Below are 20,496 nucleotides of genomic sequence, written 5' to 3'. Positions count from 1 at the left end.
CTCGGAGGAAGCCGATCCACGGAGTAGGCCCTGGAAACAGTTTCCTTCACTATGAATTCTAAGATTTTACATATGAGGACATCATATAGAAAGTAACCTGGACTTATGACATCTTGAACTCAAACATATGGCACTGTGTTATTATTTATTTAACAACAAAGAAACAAAAATACAGTGTAGAAAAAAACTAAATACACACCATTAGTCAATAGCTTCTAGAAACACTTTATAATATGGTTTGTGGTTAAATTTGGCTCCAATAGAATAAGGGAATACCAAGTTAAATATTTATATGAAACTAAAAATAATTATTCTTTAAGTCAATTTCACTCGTGTGTAAATAGTTTGAAGTACAGTGTCAGTAATTTTTGGTGGAAAAACTTTTTGTCCATCTTATATGGTAAGTAGACTGTAAGTATTGACTGGGGCACAAATGCAGAGTGCTCTACATGACTTTGTAGTGATTTATAATTAATTACAATCGATTCATAATGAAAGGATGTAAAAGTTGTTTTCCAGCCTTTAATTTAAGAATGTTATAGCTTGTCTTTACTGTGACTGTGTGCAGCATGGGTTATTTTCCTTTGTTGATGTTGATTGCAGCTGGTCATGGTTTAAATATTGGAATGTATGTGAGCCATAAGAAATCAATCAAATGCTGTGTGATCCAGATGAACAGCTGAAGCAAGAACAGTCTGTAGATACTGTGCTGTGTTTGCTCTCAGTCACTGAGCTGCTTCAAATAAAATCAGCAGTAATATGTAATGTATATTTTTATGTATACAGTGGTCCCTCACTTTAACGCACTTACCTTTCGTGGATTTCTTTTCTCCTGTCCAGTACAGAATGTGTTCAGCTTGTCAAATGTACATAAATCTTCGATCCCCAGCAGGGTGACTCTGAGGTTGGTTTTATTCTATAATATTGGACTTATTTTTCTACCAAGGTTTGAACTTTGTGTTTAAACAAGAGAGAAAAGTGTGAAAACGTTCATGTCTGTCTGAGAAAAGTGTATAAAGTGTGTAGTGAGGGATTTTACAGCCTTCAAACATCTATAATAATTGTAAAAAATAAAGCTGGCTACTTCGCAGATTTCACCTATCGCGGGTTATTTTTAGAACGTAACTCCTGCGATTAACGAGGAACTGCTGTATTTAACAACATCAGCAGAGCTTGCCTGAGGTGGTTTGAGTGCATATGGCTGATGTAGATGAGATCTGCAGCACAAAGTGTGTCTGCTGGAGGCTCATGGAGAAGCCACCAGCCCCTGGCAAACGCGGGACCCTTCAACCAGGGGTCGAACATGAACCTTCTCTCACCAAGTTGTAGCTCCATGCAGGCGTGGCTGAAGCATGTCACCTGACAGGAAGCTCAAAGAACATTTACATTTGGGGGACCACTGATGGACTCTTAGTTCATTCAGTATGGAGAAAATGTGAGATTATTATTATTATTAGTTAGATAATTGAAGTTTGAGATCATTGTGATAAACAGTTCTTTAAGAGTAACACAATCCACAGTATTGTCTGAAAACTGTGCTTAAATATTTGTTATTTAAAGTGTAAAATCAAAACAGGTCCTTTCACTTCTCCTTCCTGGAGCTCCAGAGGCTCTCGAGGATCAGCCATCCAGGGGTCAACAGGGCTCAGCTCCACCAACTGAAGCCCCCCATCATCCAACATTTCTACCTCTGCAAGTGCCATAAGAAGCTTGGGTGTAGGATTTAAGTGGCATTAATATTATTCTCATGATCGTATCCTCCACACATTAAATATGCTCATTCACACTGCTTGACATAGTTTTATACTGTAGTGGGTTTTTGGCACAGGGAGAACACACAACATAGACTGGACTACAGCACCTTGTCATGTTCCATGTTTCTTATAACCTTGTTATATCCATCCATCCAGTCACTTCTGCTTATCCTTATCAGGGTCGTGGGGGGTGGAGCCTATCCAGGCTGTGTTAGGGCGAGAGGCGGGGTCCACCCTGGACAGGTGGCCAGTCTGTGGCAGGGCTGACACGTAGACACAGACAACCATTCACACTCACTCCCACATTCACAGCTGTGTGCAAGTTTCCAATGAAGCTAACAACACTAAAGTATTATATTATTGATCTAAATCACTGTTTAATATGACTTATTCAATCAAACAACACATTTAAAGGGATTCAAATAATGACTGCTGCTGATGTGCTTGTGACCCATACAAATGTAGGATTTTTAGATTGAACAGTTCCAGTCATGGAAATTGTCTGTTGGAAGGATCTGTTTGACATTGCTTTCTTGTTTTGGTTTGCTCTCTTGGTTAGAGTTCTTCACACATGTCCAAATTATTCTTCTAATTGTGTGGACATAAACGGATGTGACATCACTTTCTCTTTGTTTTTGATGCAGTGTTTTATCAAATTAGAGCTGCATGAAAAACAATGAATCTGTCACGGACCTGGTTCCGGGGACTCGGGGTCCGTGAACAGTGTGGACCATTATTATTATTGTTATTGTTATTATTATTGTTATTATTGTATTGGATGTATGTTTGCTGCACTGTGCTCTTGTGTTCCATGCTGGTGTGTGTGTAGGTGTGGGTGTCTGCGGGTGTGGCTGAAGGACGAAGGACAGCCACCTGCAGGCCTGATGGGCGTGGCCCTGCCGGCTGCCGGTCACACCTAGGTTCTCACACACCTGCTTCTGATCAGGCTCGTCGAGGGAGCTACTTAACAGAGCGATGGAGCTTCCTCCGGCGCAGGATCGTTGAGTTAGACTCCATGTCAGTGTTTAAAGTGTGGTTCAGTGTATGCCTGCTGGAGTTGGTGCCATAACGGCTGTGTCTGTTGTTTTTCCTCAGGAGGACAGCGGAACACAGGACTGCAAGACACACGGGGTGTGCGAAGGCACAGGGGCAGAGAGCACGAAATACCAGCACTTAGGAGAAGACACGTCACGGGAGTCGAGGGAGCACTTTGGAGATTTATTGTGTGGTGTACATTTACCTCACTGTAAATAAACCCACTGCTCATTCCACTAAGTCCAGCGTTTGGGTCCTTTTCTCCAACATCCCCCACGGTCTGCCACCCAGACCGTGACAGAATCAGCTTGGTCTAAGGAGCTTGTGTAGCGCTGGAACCCAGTCACGGTGTGTTTCATCCATTCCATAGGCTGGTTTGCTGCAATAATGCCAAATAATTAGCAACTCTATAAATAGAAGGTAGTTCTGCAAAATCACTCATTAGGATGTTTGTTCTAATTTGCTATGACCTCAGAGCGCATCGAAAATAAAACTATTAGGCTATAAAGAGTGATATGAACATATTTAGAACTTACCGGAATGAAAATGTCTGGAGCACCAACAGATATCTGGAGATGGAAGCGAACTGGATATCAGCTCATTTCACAGCTGATATCCAGGCTAGACGCCTTCGTTTGGTAACATTGATACACGAGCTGCCTCATGTTGCTTCCAGGTTAGGAAAGAATGAAAAGATAAACCATTTTCAACCTTGTCTAAGGAGCTTGGAAAGAAAAGCGTCTGGACCTCTCTAAGTTGCTTGAAGACGTTTCACCTCTTCTTCAGTTCTAAGGTCAAATGGTGGAGTATACCCCCAAAGAGGGACAAAACGACCCCCTGATGACCCCCTACCTAATCATGTTACACCCTGAAAAGGGGATAAGTCAATGATGACACTCAGACATGATGCTTCTCTTTCAGCAGCTTCATTGCGAATGACTCAGAAATATAAACATACATACAAAAGTATTAAAATCTTAACAACGATGTACAGTCTCTGTTAGTTGTAAGACAATATATCTCAAGACCGTCTTCTTTCCTTTCCTTTAAGTTACAGAATAAATTGAATGTAAGAATTTACAAAAACAGCTTATGAATCAATAAGCAAACTTAGATCATTAAACTTAAATGTATAGAAAATAAACAAAGTATTCATATAAAAATACTAATATGCATTTTATACTAATACTGTGTATTAGTGGCAATGACCTCTGAGTATATTTGATACTTTGCTGAGGCCTTATAATACTCATGTTACTTTTCTGTCTTTTATGTTAAGCACTTTGGTATACCGCTGGTTTTTAAATGTGCTCTATAAATAAAGTTTGATGTTGTGTTGAGTTTGATGTTGATTTGTCCCTTCACACAAAATAAACATGTTCTTTGTCCAGATCAAATGCAAAATGCACACAATGCTGTATGTTTCATACACAGTCTGGCACAATAGTGCTCCATACTAGCCACCAACAGAGGGCTTAGCTTAGCTTGCTGCTTATAGCTTATCCTGACAACACAGTTAACACAAATCATCTAAATATTCCTAGTACCCTCTTGGTACATTTGGAAACACGGTCAGTACAGCTCAACATACATATTTGTAAAGTTCAAAAGCAGAATTGCTCAATTCTGACCTGAAAAGGGGATAAGTCAATGATGACGCTCAGACATGATGCTTCTCTTTCAGCAGCTTCATTGCAAATGAGGCATCGTGGCCAGAGCTCCCCCTCCCGCAACGTCAGGCATAACGAATCAATCATGATCACTGAATCACAAGGATTATTCCCCAGGCTCGACAAGTAGATCACAGATTGAATTTTACACAGGTTGTAGTCACATTAAGGATTGTTATCCGGTTGAACATAGTCATGAACTCTTTTAACTGTTTTAGCCTGTGTTACATTACATCTCTTAATGCAGGGGTGTCAAACTCAAATACACAGTGGGCCAAAATTCACAACTGGAACAAAGTCGCGGTCTAACATTAATATTTATTGGAAAAAAAATCTTCCTCCAAATATAAGAATGAATCTTTTCTTATGGACTCAAACAAGTTTTGCTAAAAAACTGAATATGGAACAAGCAAAGCTTAATACTAAACGATATATATATTTGCTGTATAATACCAGTAGGCCAGCTCTAATAGTAATTTGGTATGGCTTCGCGGGCCAAATGTAATTAAGCTGCGGGCCAAATTTGGCCCGTGGGCCAGAGTTTGACACCTGTGTCTTAATGGGACTTCTTTTACCCTTGTTTATACATTTACATATTTGAAAGAAATTAAATAATACATTGAGTAACTTTTAACTGCAACTTTTTACTCCATTATGAACTTCAACTAATAATCAATCAATCACAATCACACGAGCCAAGGCGTGAAAATGGGTGTGGGTCACAATCAGCCAAGGTTTCGGGTGAGCTCATTGTGAAACCTGGCCCCACCCTATCATGTGATTTGCTGAGGTCAGATCGCCCAGGGTGTGAGTGGGCGTTAAGGCATCTAGGAAGGGATCACAGAAATGGATTATAGATGGCAGACAGTTGTTGTCGTAACCCACCACCTCTGTTCAAAGATGGTGGCTCACAGTGGACATATCCACTGTGAGCAACCTGTTTTCACACCTTGGCTCATGTGATTAGTGTGATTAATGTCTATTGTCCCTCTTGGGGGGGACACTCCCACAGGGTTTAAATCTGGGACTCTCCACCATTTAACCTCGAACTGAAGAAGCTTCTCGGATGAGAGGTGAAACGCCTTCAAGCAACTTAAATAGTCCAGACTCTTTTCTTTCCACGCATCCTAGACTACGATGACCTGGATGACTGAGAACCTTCACAGAGACAATGAATCAGCTTCTAATAGTTTCATACAAACTAAAGTGATACCCAACATATGCAGTGCTATACACACATATTTACATGTTTCTAAGAGATTGAGAACCAAGCTCTTACCAACATCCTGCACCATGTTCTTGATCAACATGGGAAAAACACAAGACTACTTTCAAATGAGGATGGAAGCCTTTGCTGTTTATTAGATAAGCTACATGCATTCCCTCAATACAATCAGATTCTGCTTAGAACTGCATTCAAAACTATTGAGCCAATATTTTCAGAAAAACAACATGTGGATCCTGGAATAATGGGAGCTTCCATCTTTAAAGGACTGAAGAGGAAGAAGTTTACAAGGAATCATTTAGAACAGTTTCAAACATCAACTGATTGAATCCATGAATCTGAAAACGTGTTTGTGAGTGAAAGAGACAGACATGTACAGACTGAACTATCTGTTCAACAGTCAGAGTGTTTCTCTAACAGGAGGACACTCTTTACACTCCACTCAGCACAGAGTCACTGAGGAACCAGGATAGAACCAAAACCCAGGATAAAGAGTTTGAGTGAATGTGGTGTTGAAGGTGTGGAGGTGGATCAGAGTGTCAGAGGAGACTCTGTAGAAGGACAGAGTGCCAGCAGGACAGTCCACATACACTGCTGCTCTGTTAGAGACAGAGGAGGAGGAGATGGAGGAGATGCGTCCTTTCATACTATTATGCCTGGCAAATTGTGGACCATCCCCAGAGCAGTTTAGACACCAGGACTGATTATTGTATCCAAACACACAGTCATAACTGCCTCCTTTCCTTCTGATTGTTCTGTAACTCACTGATATATCAACCCTTCCTCTCCACTCGACCTCCCAGTAACAGCGACCAGTCAGACCATTTCTACACAGTAGCTGTTCCCAACTATCAAATCTGTCTGGATGATCAGGATATGACTGAACCTCCTCCACACATGTCACATTCCTGTTGTTGTCAGACAGTTGGAGCTTTGTGTTCACTGTGTTTGTGTCGATTGTGAGTTGACAGGAATCTGATGGAGAGAGCAAACACAATCCAGCTGCAGTTATTGATCCATCATCTGTTCATTGATTGACACTTTGATGATGGCTCCTGACATCAGAATGATGAAGATGGTTGAATGTGTGCTGCTTTGTTTTCATGAATCACGTTAAAAGCACACTTACACTTCCTCAGACCTGGTCTCAACCATCGGACTCCAGCAGGCTCCACCCTGAAAGGAGGAGCAGTTTAGACACCAGGACTGATCATTGTATCCAAGCCAACAGTCATAACTGCCTCCTTTCTTTCTGATTCTTCTGTAACTCAGTGATATATAACATATCAGGATTTTTTTATCTGAGTTTTTTTTTTTTTTTTTTGGACTTTCTTGCTGACTGTGCATCACGGTATGACCATCTCCTTTTATTTTGTGATTTTAATATTCACGTCGTTTGCCCAGAGAAGCCCCTGGTAAGGACTTCATGGACTTAGTGAACTCTTTTAATCTTGTTCAGTCTGTTAAGGGCACCACTCAAGAACAAGGTCACACATTGGACTTGGTGATATCATATGGATTCTCTTTCTGTAACTTGCATGTCGAGGATGCTGTTTACTGTCATTTTATTCGATTGGACTCCTGCTTGATTGTCTGATGTTAAATCATGGATTTATTCAGTCCCAATTTACACTGCTCTATGATTTGATGGCCACGGGGTGGTGATATCTTCATTCTATCACCTCAGACATCTGTCGAAGGTTGAGTCTTTTCTTTACAGGCGTGACTTCGAAACTGTCAACAATGCTTTGATAACCTTACGCTTGGATTACTGCAACTCCTTTTAATGGGGGTTGGCCAGGGCACTCGGTCACACCTGCAACTGTTGCGGCACGGTTTTTAAAAGAAAATTGGTAAAAGTGGTAAACTGGTAAAGAAAATTTGAGCTTAATACTCCACTTCTGGCCTCCTTACACTGGCTTCCAATTGAATTTAGGATCTATTTTAAAATTCTTTTCCTGTTTTTTAAATCCGTAAATTGTCTGGCACCTGTATATTTGTGCGATCTGCTGACGCCCTATATCCCACCTTGCTCACTCCGGTCAGCTTAGAACAGGGGTGTCAAACTCAAATACACAGTGGGCCAAAATTCAAAACTGGAACAAAGTCGCGGGCTAACGTTAATATTTATTGAAATATATTCCTCTAGATATAAGAATGAATCTCTTCTTATGGACTCTGATGCTGAAAAACTGAATATGGAACAAGCAAAGCTTAATACTAAACAATATATATATTAGCTGTAAAATACCAGTAGGCCAGCTCTAATAGTAATTAGGTATGGCTTCGCGGGCCAAATGTAATTAGGCTGCGGGCCAAACTTGGCCCGCGGGCCAGAGTTTGACACCTATGGCTTAGAAGCTGTTGCTCTCATGGCTAAACCTTAGAGGAGACCAAGCTTTCTCTATTGTGGACCCCGAATCTTTGGAACGATCCTCCTCTTCACATTAGGCAGTCTACATCAGTGGTGGTTTTTAAATCCAGATTAAAAACTCAACTTTATTGCCTGGCCTTTGATTTAGTGGGTCACTGACACTGTTATTTTATTGTTATTTATTTATTGTATTTATTATTCTTATTGTATTTATTATATTTCTGCTGTACAGCACTTTGGTCAGCCATGTGCTATATAAATAAATTATGGTATGGTATGGTTTAAGTGCAGAGAAGCATCTCCCTCTATTTGTCAGCTTCTTCCACAGCTCTGATTGTAAAATAATGATTTTTTCTTTATTTTTATTTTGATTAAGCTAAGCTGACAGTTTTCACTGTTTATTTTTATTCAGTGCTTATTTTAATACCCTTTCTATAGAAAGATGAATACTAAATGTACTGAGATATCTACAAGTTGTTCCCGGAGAAGTGCTCCCTGGACATCTCCTACAGGAATATCTCTTATTGATCAGTTCATGTGTTATGAACAAACAAGAAGTGAGTGAAGGACACAGGAAATGTTTCCAGCTTTTCCTCCTCTATCAGACACTCTCTCCATACCTGAGAGTGTCCAGTCTCCAGCCTGGTTCCTTCAGTCCAGCCGACAGCAGCTTCAATCCTGAGTCTCCTGGATGATTGTAGCTTAGGTCCAGCTCTCTCAGATGGGAGGGGTTGGAGCTCAGAGCTGAGGCCAGAGAAGTACAGCCTTCCTCTGTGATCAGACAGCCTGACAGACTGCAGACACACAAAACAACAATCCATCTGTCAACAATCATTTTCTCTTTGTCATATACAATAACACCTATCCATTTACATCAATTCAGTTTAATTTAACTTTACAACTGACAATACTGTACACACAACTAAAGTCATCTCATGTTGTTTAACAATGTATGGTAACAGCCAACAATATTAGAGAGAAAGCCCCAAGCCTGGGTTAACAGATCATTTATCTGTTAACTCAGGCTTTCTGCTTCATGATCTGTGCACGCTCACATAACAAGGAGACCTTTCAATTCAATTCAATTCAATTTTATTTATATAGCGCCAAATCACAACAAAAGTCGCCTCAAGGCGCTTCATAGATACAGAGAAAAACCCAACAATTATATGACCCCCTATGAGCAAGCACTTTGGTGACAGTGGGAAGGAAAAACTCCCTTTTAACAGGAAGAAACCTCCAGCAGAACCAGGCTCAGGGAGGGGCGGGGCCATCTGCTGCGACCGGTTGGGGTGAGAGAAGGAAGACAGGATAAAAGACATGCTGTGGAAGAGAGACAGAGGTTAATAACAGATATGATTCAATGCAGAGAGGTCTATTAATAGATATTGAGTGAGAAAGGTGACTGGAAAGGAAAAACTCAATGCATCATGGGAATCCCCCGGCAGCCTACGTCTATTGCAGCATAAGCAAGGGAGGATTCAGGATCACCTGGTCCAGCCCTAACTATATGCTTTAGCAAAAAGGAAAGTTTTAAGCCTAATCTTGAAAGTAGAGATAGTGTCTGTCTCCCGAATCCAAACTGGAAGCTGGTTCCACAGAAGAGGGGCCTGAAAACTGAAGGCTCTGCCTCCCATTCTACTTTTAAATACTCTAGGAACAACAAGAAGGCCTGCAGAGCGAGAGCGAAGTGCTCTAATAGGGTGATATGGTACTACAAGGTCATTAAGATAAGATGGGGCCTGATTATTTAAGACCTTGTATGTGAGGAGCAGGATTTTGAATTCAATTCTGGATTTAACAGGAAGCCAATGAAGGGAAGCCAGAACAGGAGAAATCTGCTCTCTCTTTCTAGTCCCTGTCAGGACTCTTGCTGCAGCATTTTGGATTAGCTGAAGGCTTTTCAGGGAGTTTTTTGGACATCCTGATAATAATGAATTACAGTCGTCCAGCCTGGAAGTAATAAATGCATGAACTAGTTTTGTAGCGTCACTCTGAGACAGGATATTTCTAATTTTAGAAATGTTGCGCAAATGGAAGAAAGCAGTCTTACATATTTGTTTAATATGTGCATTGAAGGACATGTCCTGGTCAAAAATGACTCCAAGGTTCTTCACAGCGTTACTGGAGGCCAAGGTAATGCCATCCAGAGTAAGAATCTGCTTAGATACCATATTTCTAAGATTTTCAGGGCCGAGTACAATAACCTCAGTTTTATCTGAATTAAGAAGCAGAAAGTTAGCGGCCATCCAGGTCTTTATGTCTTTAAGACATTCCTGCAGTTTAACTCATTGGTGTGTGTTATCTGGCTTCATGGACAGATAGAGCTGGGTGTCATCGGCATAGCAGTGAAAATTTATGCTATGTCTTCTAATGATGCTGCCTAAGGGAAGCATGTATAATGTAAACAGAATTGGTCCTAGCACTGAACCCTGTGGAACTCCATAATTAACCTCAGTGTGTGAAGAGGACTCTCCATTTACATGCACAAATTGGAGTCTATTAGATAGATATGATACAAACCACTGCAGTGCAGTACCTGTAATACCTACAGCATGTTCTAATCGCTCTAATAGGATATTATGGTCAACAGTATCGAATGCTGCACTAAGGTCTAGCAGGACAAGCACAGAGATGAGTCCACTGTCAGAGGCCATAAGAAGATCATTTGTAACCTTCACTAAAGCTGTTTCTGTGCTGTGATGAGCTCTGAAACCTGAAACCTTTAAACATCATTCACTCATTTCACTAAATGGATGGACTGAGCATGGCCTACAGATGAACTGGTGCTAGAGATCATAAAGAACATCAAATAAAACAGTCAAATTCAACACATTAGATGGAAATATGAGATTAATGCTGCAGACAGTCATTAACCTGCTGAATTCATGAATATCAAGAATGCAGCGAGTGGTAAAAAATAAAGATTTGAACTGCGTGCTCAGTGTTACTGTCAATTCCTAACATGTTCCTAACATGATAGCTGCACTTTAGAGCTCTAAAACTTGAACCTACACATATGTTAAGATTCAGGATTTAAGAATTTTATTGTTATATACACCGCAAAACACAAGTGGTTATGCAGAGCAATAAAATTCTTACTAATCAAGTTCCCTTCACGACTAGATATTCAACTAACTAATATACAGAATAAACTTAACTCTGAGCATAGAAAATAATAAACAAACTTATGTAGCATTTGCAGTGCAAGTAGTTAGGCAACACTGTCCCATTAGTAGATATTCAGGATATGTGATATTAAAATTTTTTTTATTGTATGAAGTTGTATTATATTGTATATAAATGTTCAAAATCGCAAATTTAAAGGTCTAAGATCTTCACAGTTCAGCAATGAGTCAGTGATTCACTACCCTGATGGCTTTTGGATAGAAATTGTTTTTTCATCTGGTTGTCCTTGCTTTCACATTCCTCTAGGAGTGTGAACAGTATGTGCTGTGAGTGGGTGCGGTCTTTGATGATGTTGTGTCCCCATTTTCTGACTGAGGTGCTGTAATCGTCTTGACTTCTTTAAGTTGCTCGAAGACGTTTCACCTCTCATCCGAGAAGCTTCTTCAGTTCTAGGGTCCAATGGAGGAGAGTCCCAGATTTAAACCCTGTGGGAGTGTCCCCCCAAGAGGGACAATAGACCCCCTAATGATCCTCTACCTAATCACGAGAGCCAATGTGTGAAAACGGGTTGCTCACAGTGGATATGTCCACTGTGAGCAACCATCTTTGAACAGAGGTGGTGGGTTACGACAACAACTGTCTGCCATCTATAATCCAGTTCTGTGATCCCTTCCCAGACGCCTTAACGCCCAATCACACCCTGGGCGATCTGACCTCAGCAAATCACATGATAGGGTGGGGCTAGGTTTCACAATGAGCTCATCCGAAACCTTGGCTGATTGTGACCCACACCCATTTTCACACCTTTGCTCATGTGATTAGGTAGAGGATCATCAGGGGGTCCTTTGTCCCTCCTTGTGGGGATACTTCCACGAGGTTTAAATCTGGGACTCTCCACTATTTTACCCTGGAACTGAAGAAGCTTCTCGGATGAGAGGTGAAACGTCTTCAAGCAACCTAAAGAAGTCCAGACACTTTTCTTTTCAAGCTCCTTGGACTACGATGACCTGGATGACTAAGAACCTTCACAGACATAATCCACTCAGATGTAAATTAAAGTTCACTTCAAAAAGATAACCTGTTAATGCAGTAATATAATTAATATTTTAAATGATAATCTGTGGAAAAGTTTGAATCCTAACCTGAGAGTTTCCACTATACACTGTGAACGCTTTAGTCCAGTAGACAGAAGCTTCACTCCTGAATCCAGCAGGTCAGAGTTACTCAGGTCCAACTCTCTCAGACTAGAGGACTGGGAGCTGAGAACTGAGGACAGAACTTCAAAGCTTCTATCTGAGAGGTTACAGCCACTCAGTCTGAGAAATAAAAGACAATCAATGAAACAATACTGTAAGGTGTGTTAATAGATTGTGTAATATTAAATCCCGTCTTGATAATTTTTCTTAAGGGAAAACTTAAGATACTAATCAACAACATTTTATGGATGAACTTGGATAAAATGCATTTAATTGGTTAATTCTGAAAAAACAAATTATCTTTTGATCTGACCTCAAAGTATTGAGTTCACAGTTTAAACTTTGTAGTCCAGTAAACAGAATCTTCAATCCTGAAACCTGTAGGTTTTTTATACTCAGGTCCAGCTCTCTCATACTAGAGGACTGAGAGCTGAGAACTAAGGACAGAGCTTCACAGTTTTCCTCTGAGAGTTGACAGACATTGAGTCTGAAAATAAAAACATGAACAAAGACTGTTGTTAAAGTGTAATCAGCGTGCAATAACTAATCCTGTATTTTAAAGAATCCTTATTGTCTTCTTCTGATCAGGTTAGTAAAACTCCACTTTAACACAGAAATGACTAAAAATGCTAAGAAAGAACAATGAATAAAAGTTGTTTAATTTTGTCAGTTGATAAAAACAAACAAACCAAATACAGAATACAAATTGATCTGACCTCAGAACATTCAGTTTGGCGTGTGGACTCTTCACTGAAGCAGACAGAAACTTTACTGCTGAATCATTCAGGCTGTTGGTACTCAGGTCCAGCTCTCTCAGATTACAGGACTGGGAGCTGACGACTGACAACAAATCTTTACAGCCGCTCTCTGACAGGTTACAGCTGCTCAGCCTAAAAAAAACAAAACAAAAAACAAACAAAGTGTGCTACAGTTAGTAAAGTGCTGTTGGTCTCTTTCTTAAATCTAACTTACTGTAAATTCTTTAACCAGTCTCTTCCCCTTAGTTCACAGAGACACAGACAACCATTCAAACTCACACCTGCATAAAGTTTAGATCACCAGGAAACCTAATGCAATATATACACAGGCTGGTGATGGCAGCCTTACAGTTAGATATGGTTACTGACAAGAAACAGGACCTTAGAGGCAATTTCATTTATGAAGTCCACGTTTTTCCATCCATACTGGATACAATCAGGACAGTTGTATCAGAGATTTGTGTTAAAAAGAAAAACAATAGAGAGAGAGAGAGAGGGATTGCACTGAAGGTGAGACACAAACCAAAACTTTAATGAAATCTCTTTCTATAACCAGATTTTAAAAATTTTAAAATATTTTTAAATCTGTGGTAGCCTATTCTTCTATTCAAAACAATATTTAAAAACTAAAGGGATCACCACATATTTCCTTACAGAGCTTTGTTGGAGGCTTTGACCACTGGCAGCAGCCTCAGAAGAGCCTCCTCTGAAGAAGAGTATTTCTTCAGGTCAAACTCATCCAGATCTTCTTCTGATGACAGTAAGATGAAGACCAGAGCTGACCACTGAGCAGGAGACAGTTTATCTGTGGAGAGACTTCCTGATCTCAAGGACTGTTGGATCTCCTCCACTAGAGAACGATCATTCAGTTCATTTAGACAGTGGAACAGATTGATGCTTTTCTCTGCAGACAGAATCACACTGAGCCTCTCCTTGATATAGTGAACAGTTTTCTGATAGGTCTGTGAGCTAATTCCTGTCTGTGTCAGCAGACCTCGTAGGAGAGTCTGATTGGTCTCCAGTGAAAGACCCAGGAGGAAGCGGAGGAACAAGTCCAGGTGTCCATTTGGACTCTGTAAGGCCATTTTCACAGCACTTTGGTGGAGAGATTGTAGTTTTGGTGTGTTAAATAATTTCAACAACCAGACGGTTGGTTGTTTCACTTCCAGCAGATTGAGTCCAGAGTTGATGAAGGTCAGATGGACATGAAGAGCAGCCAGAAACTCCTGAACACTCAGATGGATGAAGCAGAACACCTTGTCCTGGTACAGTCCTCTCTCCTCTTTAAAGATCTGTGTGAACACTCCTGAGTACACTGAGGCTGCTCTGATATCGATGCCACATTCTGTCAGGTCTGATTCATAGAAGATCAGGTTTCCTTTGTGCAGCTGATCAAAAGCCAGTTTTCCCAGAGACTCAATCATCTTCCTGCTCTCTGGACTCCAATGTTGAGCTGTCTCAGCTCCTCCATCATACTTGACCTTCTTCACTTTGGCCTGAACCACCAGGAAGTGGATGTACATCTCAGTCAGGGTCTTGGGCAGCTCTCCTCCCTCTCTGGTTTTCAGCACATCCTCCAGAACTGTAGCAGTGATCCAGCAGAAGACTGGGATGTGGCACATGATGTGGAGGCTTTGTGATGTCTTGATGTGGGAGATGATCCTGCTGGCCTGCTCCTCATCTCTGAATCTCTTCCTGAAGTACTTCTCCTTCTGTGGGTCAGTGAATCCTCTGACCTCTGTCACCATGGAAACACAGTCAGGAGGGATCTGATTGGCTGCTGCAGGTCGTGTGGTTATCCAGAGGCGAGCAGAGGGAAGCAGTTTCCCCCTGATGAGGTTTATCAGCAGCACATCCACTGAGGTGGACTTTCTAGGGTCAGTTAGGATTGTAGTTTTGTGGAAGTCCAGAGGAAGTCGACATTCATCCAGACCATCAAAGATGAACACAACCTGGAAGTCTTCAAAGCTGCAGATTCCTGCTTCTTTGGTTTCAGTAAAGAAGTGATGAACAAGTTCCACCAAGCTGAACTTTTCCTCTTTCAGCACATTCAGCTCTCTGAAAGTGAATGGAAATATGAACTGGATGTCCTGGTTGGCTTTGTCTTCAGCCCAGTCCAGGGTATATTTCTGTGTTAAGACAGTTTTCCCAATGCCAGCCACTCCCTTTGTCAGCACTGTTCTGATTGGTTCATCTCTTCCAGGTGAGACTTTAAAGATCTCTTCTTGTCTGATTGTTGTTTCTCGTCTGTCTGGTTTTCTGGATGCTGTTTCAATCTGTCTGACCTCATGTTCATCAGTGACCTCTGAAGTCCCTCTCTCTGTGATGTAGAGCTCTGTGTACATTTGATTCAGAAGGGTTGGGTTTCCTGCTTTAGTGATCCCCTCAAAAACACACTGGAACTTCTTTTTCAAGACAGATTTATGTTTGCAGTAACAATCTCCAGCTGGATGTTCTAAAGAACAATCGCAAAAACACAACATTAACAATCACTTCATGTTTTCATGACAGTTTCTGCCCCACTGAGAAATGACTATAACCATGTTGTCCCATCTCTTGAAAGCAACATTTATCTCTTATATAAACATTTTATTCAGCCAGCAGCTCATCTTTAGCAAAATCTTCTTACTGCTCTGCAGACAGTCAGCCAGCTCCTCCTGCTTCATTCTCCTCATGAAGTCAAGTGTGATCTTCACAAATGCCTCTCTGCTGCTCCTCTGCTCATCATCCTCCCTCTGACTCTCTAAGCATTCTGGGTAATCTGGACTCAGAGTCTTCTGGATCTTCTTCAGCTCGTTCTTCACAAAAGTGATGATGTTGTCCTCCAGCAGCTGGAACGGAATACTTTATGAATGAGCCAATCAGACTGAAATCAAGGAGCCAAACATCAGATCCATGTTGGACACACTGACGATCCACTGGTCTACAAAGAGCAGCATGGAGATGTCTTTGAACAGAATAGATGTAAAAGTAGCTGTTGTACATGTACAGACCATAAATACGGAGTCGAGGTGTGTTTGATGCTGCTGGGCAGACTGACCACTGGGAACCTCTGAGCTCTCCTGGTCATCCAATCTGATCCCGCTGACTTTTCTGTAAAAAAAAATGAGCATATTTAGTGAACGTCTGAAAATATATTTTGTGACAAATTAGCATTTTTTTCCAGCAACATAAATTCATAAGTTCAGTAAATTATTTTTTCCCCAAACATCACAGCACAAAGGCTCTATTGAGCAAACCATCCCTTTAACGTTAACTAGTAATGACTTCGTGAACTTCTCCACAAATAAAATTTTTATCATTATATAAAAAATTACCAATAATCATCCCACAGATGTAATATTATCTACAGCTACTTTTAGTACCATTGACGTTAAGTTAGACTCTTTTTCTCCAATTGATCTTTCTGAGTTAACTTCCATAATTACTTCCTCCAAACCATCAACATGTCTTTTAGACAGTGTTGGGGAGTAACGGAATACATCTACCGCCATTACGTATTTAAAATACAAAATATGAGTAACTGTATTCCGTTACAGTTACCGTTTAAAAAGGTGGAATTTAGAATACTGTTACTTTGCTGAAATAAATGGATTACACGGTGGTCTTTTCCTGTTTCATATTGTGGCAGGTCAGGTCTGGTTTTGTTTGACTGCTATGTTCTGTTGTTCCAGGCGGCAGTGTTACGGTTGCCATGGTTACAAGGCGACGCGCTCTGTCTGCGACTGTGTATTTCCTGGGTGAGAGAGCGCCTTTTTGTTGTTGTTGTTGTGCTAAGCTATGCCGAGCAGTTGGGTTAGCGGCGGTGTGTTTCTGTTGGAAAATAAATGGCTGTGCTCCCTGGAAACTCGGGGAAGCAAGACCAAACGACACCTCTGTCTCATCCTTGTCTGAGCTCACCACAATATGTTTGGCTATACCCTCTATTTTTGGTAATTCCACGCCGGTGGAAACCCAAAGAAAACACGCATTAAGAAACCCTAATACCCGTGTCTCAATCTCACGTCTCATAATGACATGAAGAAATATTTTTAAAAATGATTTAATATGAAGGCAATAGGCAGAGTGTTACAGGCACAGCCCTAAAGAATGTAGCCTTATGGGCAGTGTAGTCCGTGCTGCAGGGAGAATGGACTGTCATACCCTTTATGTGTCTGCACGAGGAGAGAGAAAAAGGAGAGTGGAAAAGTACGAGTTGTCATCGAGCAGAAACGGGAGATGGAAGCATGTAAATATAATAATAACCACTGCAGCCAAGAAGAGTGCCTGACGAGCCCAGCTGTAAGTAAGCTATTAAGACTCGACTGTACCCTGTGTTCGTGTTTTCCTCCGAAACAATAAGTTCCGTTGGAGCAGCCTTTCAACGCCTCTCTCTGTCTCTTGAAAGCAAAGTTGACCCAGACAACAAAGTAAAGCTAGTTTTCGGCTATGAGCCCGACACGAACCCGACGTATTAGCCAGAGGTCCCTTTACTACGGTTCGGAGCCGCGGACCTTCAGTAATAGTAATAAATATCAAAGCAATAGTACATTCATGTGGTTGTAAAAAGCATGATAATATATTAAGTAATTCAAAGTATTCAGAATACTTTACTCTCATTGAGTAACGTAATGAAATACATTACAAAATACATTTTGGGGCATGTATTCTGTAATCTGTAGTGGAATACATTTTAAAAGTAACCTTCCCAACACTGCTTTTAGACCCCATTCCTACAAAACTGCTCAAAGAAGTCCTGCCATTAATTAATTCTTCAATCTTCAATCCTTTCAACATGTAAATTAAATTAATCAGAACGGTTTTTTTTGTATGTAATTTGTATAGTATGTAAATGTACTTGTATATTGTATATTTTTAACATGTTGAAATAAATTACCAATCAATCAATCTGTCACGGCTGGGGGAGGGAGCCGTGTGGTGTGGAGGAAAAGGAGGACCCAAAATGCAGCAAACTGATGATACGAATGACGTTTTATTTACAGGGTGGTAGTGGCAAAAACAGGCAATGAAGCACGAGTAATTACAAACGGAAACCTAAACTGGGAGGACCATGACAGTACCCCCCCTCCAAGGGCTGGCTCCAGACAGCCCAAAACAAAAACAGACGACCAACCCAGGGCGGGCGGCGGGGGCCCAGGACGGAGGGACCAACACAAGCTCCAGCGAACTGAGAGAATTGTCCAAAACAAAAACACACATGCTGGAGCACGAGAACAAAACACAGTTCAGGAGGCCGGCCCGGAGGCTGACAACTCAGAAGTCCAGGACAGTTCATCTTCTGAGGCCGGCCACGTCGGCGACGTAGATCCATAAGCCGACCGAGCAGAAGGCAGCGGTGGCGGAGTGGAGGCAGTTCAGGGGGCCGACCGTGCACACGGCAGCGGCGGCGACGGGGAAACCGTTCAGGCGGCCGACCGTGCGGACAGCAACGGCGGCGACGAGGAAACCGTTCAGGCGGCCGACCGTGCGGACAGCAATGGCGACGATGACACAAGTCTGGAGGCCGACCGCGCGGAAGGCAGCGGCGGCGTCTAGGAGGTCGTCCATATTGACGATGACGCTCCACCAGCGGCCTGGTAGATGACCGCCGATGTCGAGGCGGCAGTTCGGGACCCGAAGGTGGCGTGGCCGTCGCAGCACCAGACGAGACCGAAGCAGCGGCTGGTCCAGGCGCGGCTGAAGCTGAAGCGGAGGCCGGACCAGACGAGGCTGAAGCAGAGGCCGGACCAGACGAGGCTGAAGCAGAGGCCGGACCAGGCGCGGCTGAAGCAGAGGCCGGACCAGGCGCGGCTGAAGCAGAGGCCGGACCAGACGAGGCTGAAGCAGAGGCCGGACCAGGCGAGGCAGATGACGAGGCTGCAGCCGGGCCAGGCGAGGCAGATGACGATGCTGCACCGGGCGAGGATGAAGGCTCGGAGGCTGCAGCTGGCGAGGATCATGAAGCCGGAGACTGTAGCGCTGCAGGCGTGGAAGAAGCTGCTGCTGCCCGTGGCGTGGATGAAGCTGCAGCTGGCGAGGATGATGAGGCTGCAGTTGGCAGCTGGACGGGCTCCTCGGGCCCTCCAGCTGACGAGGCAGGAGGCTGGCTAGGTTCTCCTGAACCTCCAGCTGACGAGTCTTGAGGCTGGACGGGCTCCTCGGGCCCCCCAGCTGACGAGTCTTGAGGCTGGACGGGCTCCTCGGGCCCCCCAGCAGGCGAAGCAGGAGGCTGGACGGGCTCCTCGGGCCCCCCAGCGAAAACAGTCTCTGGACCAGTGGGCACCGGGGCCCCTGGAACACACAGGTCAGAACCAGTAGGCGCACGGGCCTCTGGCAGGCACAGTTCAGAACCAGCAGGCGCACGGGCCTCTGGCAGGCACAGTTCAGAACCAGTAGGCGCACGGGCCTCTGGCAGGCACAGTTCAGAACCAGCAGGCACACGGGCCTCTGGCAGGTACGGGTCAGAACCAGCAGGCGCACGGGCCTCTGGCAGGCACAGTTCAGAACCAGCAGGCGCACGGGCCTCTGGCAGGCACAGTTCAGAACCAGCAGGCGCACGGGCCTCTGGCAGGCACAGTTCAGAACCAGTAGGCGCACGGGCCTCTGGCAGGCACAGTTCAGAACCAGCAGGCACACGGGCCTCTGGCAGGTACGGGTCAGAACCAGCAGGCACACGGGCCTCTGGCAAACACAAGGCAGACTGCAGCTGCACAGAGCATTGACCCAGCTCGGGCAGCGACAGCCGGATACAGTCCTCAGCTGGCTTCTTAATCTCCAGGGGTCCAGAGTCGGCCGGGGGCTGGGACCCAGCCTCCCGGGCAAAACCTCCGGCGGGCCGGGCAAAACCTCCGGCGGGCCGGGCAAAACCTCCGGCGGGCCGGGCAAAATCTTCGCCGCCGGGCTGAGTTGGGAAGCGGTAGCGGCTGGTGGGTGAAGGTGCAGTTCGTTGAGTATGAAGTCCTGTGCGAGCGGGTGAAGAGAGTCCAGCAGCCAGGAGTGAGCAGAGATGAGCTGCTGTAGCCTGGCTTCTACAGCACGGAGACACTCTTCCCCCTCATGCTCGAGCCATAGGTTAACCAACCTGGAAACAGAGTCAATTAGTTCCTCCCGAAGCTCCTCGGGAGGTGCGGATGCCGCTGGGTCCATGTTTGGTCGGCTCGTACTGTCACGGCTGGGGGAGGGAGCCGTGTGGTGTGGAGGAAAAGGAGGACCCAAAATGCAGCAAACTGATGATACGAATGACGTTTTATTTACAGGGTGGTAGTGGCAAAAACAGGCAATGAAGCACGAGTAATTACAAACGGAAACCTAAACTGGGAGAAACTAAAGAGCAAACCTGAAATCTTACAAAACGGAGAGCGGAGCAGAGAGACGCA

At 43.4% G+C, this 20,496-nt stretch overlaps 1 protein-coding gene across 1 annotated transcript; it reads right to left on the bottom strand.

Moving 5' to 3' along the window:
* Positions 1 to 5,915: 5,915 nt before the first annotated feature.
* On the bottom strand, positions 5,916 to 20,266 carry LOC308411825 (uncharacterized protein; the record flags this gene model as incomplete). Its single annotated transcript, XM_080905863.1, has 11 exons — positions 5,916 to 6,659; positions 6,814 to 6,860; positions 8,679 to 8,852; positions 12,330 to 12,503; positions 12,697 to 12,870; positions 13,796 to 15,596; positions 15,771 to 15,972; positions 16,135 to 16,234; positions 17,285 to 17,295; positions 18,605 to 18,823; positions 19,988 to 20,266. The coding sequence occupies 11 exons, from the start codon at positions 20,264 to 20,266 to the stop codon at positions 6,127 to 6,129; spliced, it is 3,714 nt and encodes a 1,237-aa protein (XP_080761989.1). The 3' UTR covers positions 5,916 to 6,126.
* Between the last annotated feature and the right edge of the window lie 230 nt (positions 20,267 to 20,496).

Source organism: Rhamphochromis sp. 'chilingali' (assembly GCF_963969265.1).
Source record: "Rhamphochromis sp. 'chilingali' genome assembly, chromosome: 15".
Classification (NCBI taxonomy): Eukaryota; Metazoa; Chordata; class Actinopteri; order Cichliformes; family Cichlidae; genus Rhamphochromis; species Rhamphochromis sp. 'chilingali'.
The sequence above is the reverse complement of the archived record's forward strand: the minus strand, read 5'-3'. Positions and strand labels throughout refer to the sequence as shown.